The 12,596-nt window shown below is 42.8% G+C and overlaps 1 protein-coding gene, 1 long non-coding RNA gene and 1 pseudogene across 2 annotated transcripts; 1 reads left to right on the forward strand and 2 right to left on the reverse strand.

Moving 5' to 3' along the window:
- Positions 1-253: 253 nt before the first annotated feature.
- On the reverse strand, positions 254-1,951 carry LOC131687739 (uncharacterized). The gene has a single exon (XM_058971830.1). It carries the CDS (start codon positions 1,949-1,951, stop codon positions 254-256), a length of 1,698 nt encoding a protein of 565 aa, XP_058827813.1.
- Positions 1,952-7,330: 5,379 nt separating this feature from the next.
- On the forward strand, positions 7,331-9,322 carry LOC131687740 (F-box/WD repeat-containing protein 7-like; annotated as a pseudogene).
- Positions 9,323-9,565: 243 nt separating this feature from the next.
- On the reverse strand, positions 9,566-12,590 carry LOC131693094 (uncharacterized). The gene is made up of 3 exons (XR_009306154.1): positions 11,688-12,590; positions 11,329-11,629; positions 9,566-11,271 (listed from the first exon to the last, which is right to left on the reverse strand). It is a non-coding gene; the product is annotated as an uncharacterized LOC131693094 (long non-coding RNA).
- Between the last annotated feature and the right edge of the window lie 6 nt (positions 12,591-12,596).

Below are 12,596 nucleotides of genomic sequence, written 5' to 3' on the forward strand. Positions count from 1 at the left end.
TCGACGATCATGTTCTTCAATGGTAGTACCGTGGACGACTACGTCATCCAAATACACAATGACACCGTCCAACCCCACAACAATAGACTCCATTACCTTCTGGAAAAGTTCGGGTGCACAACTCACTCCGAACATGAGCCGTTTGTACCTAAGTGATAAATATTTAAAAAGCAAAAAAAAAGAACATTTAATATAGTTTTCTGATTTACAAAGATCCATAGTTATGAGCATCACTTTTATTTAATTAATATGTCTACCTGTAAAGACCCTGTTTGGTTATGAAAGTGGTTATTGGTCTCGATCGTTCCGATATCTCAACCTGATGGTACGCGTCTTTGATGTCGATTTTAGAGAATCTCACGGCCCCGCAGACAGATCCAAGCAGCTCGTCTACTAGAGGCAATGGATGTGATTCGCGCAGCACCGCTTGATTGGCCCTACGCATGTCTATGCATAAACGAATCTCTCCTGAGTCTTTCATCACTGGAACGACTGGTGATACCCATGGGGAGGGACCTGGGACCGGTTCAATGATGTCCATTTCCATTAAAGATTTCAATTTTTCTTCTATTTTGGATTCCCAAGCAATCGGAGGCCTTCTGTAAGACTGTTGCACCGGCTGAACGTCGTGGTCGATTGGTATCTCGATCACCACGCCTCGAATTTTTGGAAATGGTTTCTTTGGTTTTACTTCAACTGCATCCACATCAAACCCAACTTTTAGTACCTTGAGATTTTTCGCTGTATGATCGCCGAGTAAACAACGTTGTCCATTTTCGACTACATAGAATTTTGCAACCGTTTTATTTTCTCCTGCCTCTATCTCTGCACTGAAGGTTCCGCAAATTTTCATCGGTAGTTTGCTATCATAGCCAATAAGTGACCTGTCCACCTTTGTAGTTGCCTTCATTATGTTCACTTTAGCCTCTTTTAATTGTTCCCATATTTCCTTAGTAATGATGTTTGCGTCTGATCCGGAGTCAATGGTCATAGGTACCTGAATTCCTCCCACTTTGAACGTAAAAACATTGCCCCCCATCGCATAAAATACATAGTCTTTCGACTGTCCTTTTTCGAATTCGTCTGATACCGCACGGATTCGTTTAGCCTTAGGATATGACGCTGGGTTGTCGAATCGACGCTTCTGTCCACCGCTACTGTAACAACGCTTTGCCCAGTGTCCAATCTTTCCGCAAGCGGCACATTTAGTATGCTTGGCTGGACACTCCATGCTTCCATGCGTATGGCCTCGACGACCGCATCCATAACAGGTGAACCGATTATTTTGTTGGTTTCTGGGTTGATAAATAGATTGACGATCTGTTATTTGTTGACCATTCCTGAACGGGCGTTTTGATACGGCATGTATTTCCTGCTCTTGGTGCACCACAGGCCGGCCAAGCTTTTTAGATTGTTGCTGTGACTCTGCCATGCTTGTACCCAACGTTATCATTTCTTCCAGAGAGCGGTCCTTCTGTAGCAATTTTGTCCGTAACTCATCTGAAATACATCCTTGGGCAATTCGATCGGCAATGAGTTCATCTACCACACTAGACTCATAGTTGCACCTTGCGATCTGTTTCCGCATTCGCATGACAAAGTCAGTGAATCTCTCTCCTGGTTGTTGCACAATCTGGTGAAACAGATGACGTTCGTAAGTCTTCCGACGAAAAGGTTCAAAATATTGATCTAGACACCTGATTGCCACGTCATAATATGGCGGATCTATTGTTACGTGGGGCACCTGATCGATTCCCGGGAGGTAACGTAGTAACGCTTGTAGGCCTGGTCCACCAAGATAGGCTAACTGTGCTCGTTTTTCGGATTGCTTCTCTACACCTTGTGCTAAAAAGAATGACTCCAAGTCTAGTTTCCAGCTTTCCCACTCACTTGGCAACCGGCTGTTTTCAATGGTCACCTCGAAGGGTTTGATTCTGCTTGGCAACGCCATCCTGTAAAATTATGTATGTTAACTTAAACATAAACCTCAAACGCTTGATAAACCTCATGTGTTTTTTTTTTGTGTGATGTGCAATTCCCAGTGATTCTGTTTCTTGTTATAACCCTTTAACATTTAACGTTATAATTAAATATCAAAATGGTAACACTTTATGGCATTATCACAATGTAATTTTGTTCATGGATACAGTACACAAGATAACGGTCGGCTTACCTTTGTAGCTGATTCAAAACATGTATAGATCGTTATGTATCGATGTGTTGCAGAACGAACACCATGACACAGCAACGAACGAACACATCTGCTCATAGCAATGTTTTTTCTTAATGTTTTATCTCCCCCTCCGCTCAAATCACTTACCAAATATCATCATTCTGCACCATACAACCATTCAACTATTCTAAACACGCAAGTACATCCATTTTGATTCACAAATACATCATCATCAATTCTCTTCTGGTACATAACCACCCCATGTTTTTTTTTTCTTCTGGTACACAACCACGTCATATATTTTTTTTTTCATGCAAAATTTCTATTCTGGTACACAACCATTCCATTTTCGTTATGATGGTACATAACCATCTCTAAATACTATATTCCTTCAATGTGGTACACAACCATCTATCTCTGGCCTTCACTTTTATTTTGGTACAAAACCAATATCTCCTGTATCGAACGAAAGTACACCACTACCATAAGGCTTTTTTTCTTTCTCGTTCGCAAACCGCAATATAACATACCACGTTATTAGGTGTGCTTTCTCACTCTTCTTTTCCTCAGAGGTCACTGCTTCTTTTTTTCTCTTTTAGGAACACATCCACCTTGTTTACTCTTCATGGTACAAAACCCACACTTCCAAAAAAAAAAATACCTCCCTCTCTTTCATAGCTTTTACCGATCACTAACACTATCGCCGTCAACTCCTTCCCACCCGCCTACTGGAATCCATTGGATTCCTAGAAACCTCGGCGCACCGCTTCCTCTTGCATGTCCTCACTCTTGTGTTCCTTTGTTCCAAATCCTGCTCAAGAAAAAAACGCTACATTTACATGCACTGCTCCCTTGCAGATAATTTAAAACACTGGGAATGCACATCAATCATCTATCCATTTTACTAATTTTCTCTTTTACTCCACTTACGGTCGTAGCGCTCTCAGCCCGTCAAATTCCGAGAGATTCCTCACCTCGAAATCAAAATGGCTTTCACCTTTTTTTTCGGTACCAAACACTATCGACGAATGCGCGTCGTTCGATTGGAAGAACTTTATTTTCGCAACAGTTTTCCGAAACAATCACTTAAATCGCGTTTTTTTTATTTTTATCCTCGTCGCCAAATATGTCGGATCGCGGAATAACAACACCGAAATATTTGTTTTCAAATGCTTCGCTTTATTCCGATACACGCGTACACGAAGTCGTCATCACCAACTCTTAAACTCAACTAAACTCCTATCAACGAGTGTTGCCAGGCCTACCTATTTGTCACTGCTCTTTTATAAAGGGTCTAGTTGGCCCTGACAGTGCGAACGTTGCATAACAATGTAATTTATCAAATAATTTCATTTTTTCCACCACTAATCGATCAAGAAATACTTAAACTTAAGATTGTTTACTTAAGTTCATTAGTACATTATTGAAAATTTAAATGGAAAATGACATTTCATATTTCATGGAGAATCTGTATATTTCCGTTGGCGGGCGTGGGCTTCCTCATCACAGCTCTCAATATGGAACTTTTCTTTTGAATATATTTTCTGGACAGACCAGCCTATTTTTACTAGATGGATCAGCCAAATAATGCCAATCACCTAGTGAGATAATTGTCATTGTCATTGTCATTTCTCAGCCCACACCCTGGCAGACGTTCATCCGCCCATCTAGACTCTGTCAAGATGAGGACCTACAAAGCCTAACTGTTCGTATGTGCTAGTCCGTATAGCACACCAGTTTCTTCCACAAGCAGGCGCCGGCTATTAACCAGTCCCACAAGTTTCAGATACATTACATAGAGGATAGTTGGAGACAGAAAATGAAGAGATAGTAAAGAGATTTTGGTTTGCTGAAACGAGACAAGAAAAGCAAAATAATTGTGATCAGTTTTTTTTTTATCGGGAAGATGGGACTGCAGCTTAACGTAACGTCAAGTTCTCTGTTTTGTCTGGTCCAATGTATCCTGCTCCTAACAACGCGTGCTAAGTCGTCAGTGATGCAATTAAAACTTCGCATTGATTCCGCTTCTATTTTCTTCCTGATCTCCTCATGGGTCCCCTAGGTCAGAAGCGGATCAATCGACTGTTAAGTAAATTAGAGATCGCAGTCAGCCGTGATGTCCGCGAATTTCATACATACATACAAACTATTTGGCGCAAGTTCAGAGCGTGTAACGTCGTGTCATCTAGTCTGTCACCCTATGGAAAATAATCCTACCATCGCCTTGGGGTCAACGTCATATTGGCAAATTTTGCATTGAATCCGCTTCTGTCTCTTCCTAATCTCCTTTTTGTCTCCTAGGTCCGAAGCAGATCAATCGACTATTAATTGAAACGGTAAACATACTAGCAGTATTTGTCCTTACTCGCGAATACTTTTCCTTCAACTGTGCTGTTTCTTCTCTATCTTATAACATAACTTTATTATCCCTGTCCTAGTCAATATACATACTCATTACATTATGGACCAGGCAAACCCTTAATTTTCTATTATTATTATCCTGAGTAGCTATACCAGTGAAGGTATTTTAGGATTTCGCAAAAAGAATCTCTGCCAATAAAGGCGTAAGAAATATTTATCCACTATTGACCATAAAGTTTGCTCGAACCGAATGTCCGCCTGGTTCGACTCGAATAGACCACACCGACCCGAAAGGGTTGCTTATCATTTCTGAGAGCCGGTGTGCTTGGTCGAGTTTAGTAATCATAAGAACAAGTCCTGAATAATTAACTATCTCCTAGGTGCCAGTCCTGCACTCCTTTCCTGAACTAGCCTCATACTCACGATCAAAAGAGTCGACAACTAGTAGGATCCACATGTCCCCCACCCAAGTGATTGATCAACTTGCAAGTAGGAGCACATATCTACCAACCAGCCAAGAAGACTTCCGAATCAATGAGAATGGACCATGCCAGTCGAAGGCCACAGGCCCAGCGCCATCTCGTACAGTGTCATTGTCATTTCTCAAGATGAGAACCTACAAAGCCTAACTGTTCGTATGTGCTAATCCGTATAGATTTTGGTTTGCTGAAACGAAACAAGAAAAGCAAAACAATTGTGATTAGTATCGTAGCTATAATAAATAAATAAACGATTTCTCCTCTGTTGTCGATTTCCCTTGTTCGTAGTCCTCCCTCCTGTTCCTGGTCTGTTTGGGCCACTGGCTTTCCGTTTCCTTGGCCGTCACGCTCGATCGATTTAGACATCATAGCAGGAGAAACAAATGAAAAGACAAAACAAAACAAAATGAAAATAAATGGACGTCTGCTATCTGTGCCTAAATTGATGTTGCTTCTCAGTTTTGCACGACCCAGGGGGGACTTGGCCTTGATCCCAATGCTCTGTCACCGATGTTACGTGATATTCGTTATGGAATATTCTTTGTGTGGGGCCATTCATAAGCAATGTTGTTCGTTTTTTTTTATCCCTGATCCTCTGATACGTCTAAAATTCATTTTTAGTTTTTATCTCGTTACGTGACGCTCTTCTCTATTGTCAATATCCAACATCATTTATGAATGGTCCCCTGGTGATATATTTAGAGCAGACAATCCAATGAAAAATAGGATTGACAGGATTTTAGTGCGCTTTTGGCGCCTTGTGTCACATCTTCATGTTTGTTATTCATACTAACAATACCAAAGCATGCGATGTGATGACCGGAAGATTAGAGAAGCAACTCCTCCCCTTCCCCCCCCCTAGATGGATCAGCCAAATAATGCCAATCACCTAGTGAGATAATTGATTAATTAATAGATTACCGTTAAAAGACCTTCAATAAATTATGTTTTGATGGGGAGGGTGTATAGCAAATTGTAACATATGAAAACAGGCGAGTGAACAAGAACGTGAGTCGATATGTGTGATAGATAAAATTCATTTGCACGCGCTTGAAAAATGGTACATTTTTAATGTCACCGTGGTCGTGTCCTGTACACAACCCTTTAATTTTTTTGTTATCCTAAATTCTGGATTCGGACCACAGAGCATTCACGAAAATACTACCAATGCCCCCAAATAAATTGATTAATTTTCATGAAGTTTTTCTCCACATTTGGATAATTGGAAGGTATCAACCGCAGCAACTGAAAAATTCGGACATTGAAATGTACTTTCTTACAAAGAAGAAACTCAAAACTTGCTGTGCCTGCAGACAGTCAAATACGCAAACATACCTCATTGCCGCTGAAGTTTATTGTAAGTTGACAGTATTATATCGAGAAGCAAACCAATGCTCATGCATATACCAAAAATAAACGATCACACCAAACTGTTCCTGTTGAATGCATAAATAAATAAAATATTATTTGCCAGGTACCTTTTCTACGAACCGGTCATAATATTGGGCCTAAACATAACACATTGCTTAGCTGACGGATTGATCCATCTCCGCCATGCTACATTTCTACGGAAAATCATCCGAACGCTCAGCGTTACGAAGCTGCTGATCATGTTCTACATAAATCCGCTAGATTTCAAAACGCCGCATCTTTCAATACCATGATGGCGTTTCCGAGGTGCGTTTCAGCATAGGTTGAGCATGAGCTGGATCCGACTTGTCACGACCACGGAGGACCCGAATAACAAAAAGCAATGCGGAAATAGACATTACTCTCCTGATCGACTTGGTTTACTAAATTTGCTTTCGACTGGATATTCCACGTGTCATCCTACTATCGTTGTACTTCATTCTACGACAACCACTAAGAAAAATCTAGTCCAATCCAACTTGATGCTATAGGTAAACAGCCAATGTATAATGTATTAAAATTTAATCACGTATGTCGTTTTTTCAGGTGTTGAGCGGGGTCGTCACATTTGGTAGTTTATTCGTTTTCTTGAGACTTGTGAAGGACTTTCTTGGGAAAAACTGTTTTAACCTGATCTACACGGTAGTCCACACTGGATACTAATCAAGACACATTAACCTGCCCAGACGTTGCTCTCATCCGGTCATCATGCTACTGCAAAATTACAATTGTAAACTCGTCCGAGTTGGATGAGTCCCATTGCTTCACGTATGGCTTTCCTGTGTACTAGTTTAGATTTCGGTACGTACGAAATTGGACGATACCATTTTGGCGGAAATTAACATGATTACGTATTAATTTCACAGAAGTACCTTATGTCTATAAGCCGATTGCGAGGAAGGATAGGATGAGGAAGTTTGCACATGCCGAGATTACACTGATGATGAAGGACATGGTGGCACCGGTCTCGGCGGTCTTGCAAGCATCGAGGACGAACTGCCTTCACGAGACGTTGATTTGTCCAGCTATATTCAACATGGATGCTGCGAAAAATATTCTCGCTCATGATCCCGGCTCCGGAAGCACACATCGGAAGCGCAAGTTGACTGAGAATCGGATGTTGTTCAGAAGCGGCACCGGTCGTACTATAGGATCCGAAATTGTAGGGAATAACTGTGACAACGCAAGCTCGAAGTCCCTTAACTTTAGTAGTATGAAACGGTTAGCTTTAGATTCGCCGAGAACTTTACTCAGTCCGTCTAATCTTACTTCAACGCCAACATCCTCAAAGATGAGAGAGCGAAAGACTTCTCGAAGTACAATCTTCCTCCCGAGGTAAACGATTGGTTGCAACACTTCCAGCGATGGACTCCCGTCGAACGTCTGGTGGCAGTAGATCTGCTGATCGAACATTACGGGCCGATCCAGGTGCGGCACATGATGAAGGTTATCGAACCCCAATCCCAGCGAGATTTTTTTACTTCCTCTGAAGGAGCTCGCACTTCAAGTGCTGTCCTACCTGGAACAAAAAGATGGAAAACAGCAAGGGAGATGTCATCGTGATAGAAGCGATGGGAGGTGACCGTCCGAAACGGGGCCGTGCCTGCAATATGCCTCCCATTTCGTCCCAATGGAAAGCGGCGTACATGCGACAACACATCATCGAGATGAACTGGCGCTCGAGACCGTTTCGTACGGCTAAAGTACTAAAAGGTCTCGATGACCACGTAATCATGTGCCTTCAGTTCTGCGGCAACCGACTTGTATCCGGTTCCGACGACAATACGTTCAAAGTGTGGTCTGCCATCACCGAACATTGGTTAACCACACAGGTGGAGTCTGGTCGTCACAAATGGCCGGCAACATAATCTTCGGCAGTACTGACCGCACGTTGAAGGTGTGGAACGCTGAAACTGGTCAACTGTTACATACGCTATATGACCACAGACTGCTCGTTGTATGCATTTACACGAAAATAAAGTCACCGGTGGCTCTCGAGATGCGACTCTACGAGTCTGGTACGTTACCGAGGGCACTTGCCTACATGTGCTGGTTGGTCATTTGGCTGCTGTTCGCTGTGTTCAGTACGATGGTAGGCTAGTAGTTGCGGGACTGCATGGTTAAGGTGTGGAATCCTGAACGACAAGAGTATCTCCATACGCTACAGGGCCACACTAATCGGGTGTACTCGCTAGTTTGATAGTATTCACGTCGTATTTGGCTCGCTTTACACGTCGGTTCGCGTGTGGAACGCGGAAACGGAGAGTTGCAAGCATGATCTGATGGGTCGCCAGAGTTTAACATCCGGAATCGAGCTCCGGCAAAATATTCTGGAATAAGGGAATGCTGACTCGAACGTCAAGGTTTTGGACATCATCACTGACCAGTGCTTGCAAATGCTATCTGGCCCCAACAAGCATCAATCAGCTGTCACCTGTTTACAGTTCAATTCCCGCTTCGGAATCACTTCCCACAGCTTCGACGACGGTACCGTCAAGCTGTGGGACTTTAAAACTGGAGAGTCTACTCGTAACCTGGTGGCACTAGAATTGGGCGGTGTGTGATGAATCAGAGCCAATGACACGAAACAAATTTGTGCCGTAGGGTCACGCAACGGTACGGAAGAAATCAAACTAATGGTACTCGATTTTGATGTGGAGGTTGCCTGCTTTACATGCTCTTAAATTTAGATACGCATGCTTTAAAAAATCTGAAGCGTAATAAAAAATTTGAAGCAAAAACTATTGCTGTTTTTGTTTTCATTTGAAAAAAAAGAAAACCCAAACGAATAAAAATAAGAAGACCAAAACAAGGAGCACGACGATCGCCCGATTTTCTATAGCTCGACATCGGACTCACGTCGGTCCGATTACGTCGATGCGTTTGACATATTCGAAGGTTGACGCGGTTTATGCAAATGGTGCAAAATTGCAGGATATAAACCCGTTATCCTGCTCTTATCGGCCCGTTATCGGGCTTAGTCGGCCCGATAATCGGACCGATTGAGCTCTACAAAATTTATTGGGTTGTCTAAGCTACCCAGTAAATTTTGTAGAGCTCAATCGGCCCGATTATCAGGCCGATGATCGGGTCGACTAAGCCCGATAACGGGCCGATCAGAGCAGGATATCGGGTTTATATCCTGCAATTTTGCACCATTTGCATGAACCGCGTCAACCTTCAAATATGCCAAACGCATCGACGTAATCGGACCGACGTGAGCCCGATGTAGAACTATAGAAAATCGAGCGATCGTCGTGCTCATTATTTTCGTTTTCTTCTTCTTATTTTAAACGTTTGGGTTTTCTTTTTTTCAAATAAAAACAAAAACAGCAATATTTTTTTGATTCAAAATTTTTATTAGCGTCAGGCTTTTTAAAATATTAGTTGCAAAGTATATAATTTTTTGATGTAGGCGTGTGATTAATACCTCGAATCGCATTATTTCCCGATAAAATGGTATCGGCGATAAATGCCGTCCGATTCCGTACGTATCGAAATCCAAGCACAGGAAAACGATACGTGGTATTTCCGATGATTTGATTTTAGCAGTAACCGGTTAAGTGGGCGTCCCAAATGCAAATTATGTATCGGTTTGATGTGCTGTAACCGGAGCCTAGCTGACGGTAGCAGTTGTACTTCCGAAAGCAAATCCCGTGGGTTACTTCGGTTGCTCTATCGTTTTTACATTTTCCACCGGTTTCGATGGATCAATTTTACCTAGGCCAGGATCCTTGATCGGGCTATTAACTATTGCTGAAATACCGCTCATTATCGGGACGGAAGCCGTTTCTTCTCTGCAACCTTCGGTGGTGCATCCGTGGTGTCTATCGTATAAAATGAACCCTGCGATGGCCTAACTATAGGCGATTCCTCGTCTTCATCAAAATCATCACTCAAGCAGCTCAGAATCAACGATGATTTCGAGCGCTCGAACCTCTTCAGGACAACCTTGGCATTGCTCATAATAGGCGATTTATCCTTTGGCTTAATGAAACTGATTCGTCCGCCTACTTTATCATCATCATCCTTCACTGTCTGTGGACGGGGGTCGAACCACCGTTTCGTCATGTCATGGACGTTATATTTCTTGTTAAATGTTAGTTTTAGTGGCGGATATTTCATTAGAGGCAGTTGAAACTCCGGAAAAATTCTCGTAATCTGTGGCAAAGGAGCGGAATCAATCCTACTTAATTTTGCCGGCTTGCTCGATTCAATCATGCTAACTGGAACCGTCGCATTCAATGTTGCCGGCGTCGAGAAAGACATCCACATTTAATCGTGCCGGTCGGTGCGCTACGTGTTCCACTTTCGGAGTGTTCATCACTAGGCTCGAGCTAAGTGAACTTGAGATATTATTTTTACTACATAATTTCTTCGTCTGCAGCTGCTGATTCGCCGAACCTCGACACGGGGGCGAAGCCGTGTATGTAATTTCCCGAGCTTGCTTCGTACCAGCTTCGCCTGAATCAACCTCCTTACATTGTTTCTTAATCCAATCGGCATCCAGTTCTGTTGAAGGCGCAATCACACTATTTTCCGCATCAATCTCATCCTCGTGTCTATGTGTTTGGACCATCTTCAGATGAGATTCCGCCGGAATGAGCAACGATCCCTCCCGTAAAATGTTCCACCTTGTGTCAGCCTGAAACACGGACTTCTCTGACGGGGAAATCCGAACCAATGGTAGCTATCGAAGAATTGTTTCTCCTCCACCACACAGGAAATTGACCCGGCTTCGAGTACAGGATAGTCATCGATTGACTCTTATTTAACGGCGATTGCGTTTCATCGTGGTACTTTACCAACCGGTTAACCAATCCTCGGCTCTGAACATCCGCGTAAATCCTACAAAATTAAACTTGAATTAGAACCTATAAAGGACGTGTAAACTTGCCAACTCACTTAGGATCAATCAATCGATCCATACTGGACCCGGACGCCGTTCAGCTGCTTCTAAAATTTGTCCTGCTATTTTGCAACGGAGAGGTAGGCTTCTTTTCCCAACTCCAACCTGTCGTACCGGACTGTCGTAAAGATTCCCCCGAATACCGCTGCTGTCCAGCTGTGTCGACTCTGCCATCGGACTACTCAGCTTTCTGCTCAAATTTCCACTGCTCAGTTCCCCTCGGGCACCACCTCTGCCAGCGATCCCTCCACTAGCAAAGGCGAACGACGTGTATCGGCTGCCGTAGTGGTTCATTTCCTGGAAAGAAAAAAAAGTTTGGTAATTGGGGATCCAGGAATCAGAAATGTAAACAAACCACACAAATTAACCACGAAATAATTGTGCAACGATTAGATTATTAGTGGTTCAATAGGAGCTCCGGAGTAACACTTGCATTTTTCGACCACTACCAATTGTCATATAGCTCGGTGCTGGTCGTATCCTGCCGAGTTTTGCACAATTTCCATAATGCAAGGATATAAAATGACGACGGTTTGTGCTATTCAAGGAAGTCAGATTGCCAGGTGATACAGACTATTACTATACTGAAAGTTTTTCTATCCGACAAAGTTTATCGTTACCATTAATTTGAAATATTTAGACGATCGCAAAACTTTGAAACTCGGAAAGCATTTGGACCCGAACGAGTTTGCATGACACTGGTTTCTGGGCAGGTTAATGTGTCTGGATTAGTGTCCAGGGTGGACTATCATGGAAATCAGGTGTAAACAATTCTACCAAAAAAAGTCCTGAATAAGTGTCACGAAAACAAATAAATTACCGAACTCCATGATCACGTTCAACACCTGAAAAAAACGAATCTGTGAATAAATTTGAATAGATTATACGAATAATACGGTACACTGTTTTGGCTGTTTATCTAAGGGATCAGATTGGATTGACCTAGATTATCGGGGTCTGATGGGGTGGTAGTCTGATGGGACTGGTGGAGAGGGATCTGAGGGGGTTTAACGAGTTGGGGTTAGGACATGGTTGTGCGATATGTGGGGGAGTAACCCTTCGCCGCACACTCCAGTTAAGACCCAGAGTACATTTTTCTCGAGAGTTGTCCTACTGGAGCAGTAGAGCTAGGGTCTCGACAGGACTCCTAACAATACAATTGAAAACGAGACGGGAGATGTTACCCACTAAACTGCTTAAGGCCAATTGCAGTGGGTCGTGATTCTGAATGTGATATTCATTTTACGGTTCAGATATGTGCGGG

This window comes from Topomyia yanbarensis, chromosome 3, assembly GCF_030247195.1.
Source record: "Topomyia yanbarensis strain Yona2022 chromosome 3, ASM3024719v1, whole genome shotgun sequence".
Classification (NCBI taxonomy): Eukaryota; Metazoa; Arthropoda; class Insecta; order Diptera; family Culicidae; genus Topomyia; species Topomyia yanbarensis.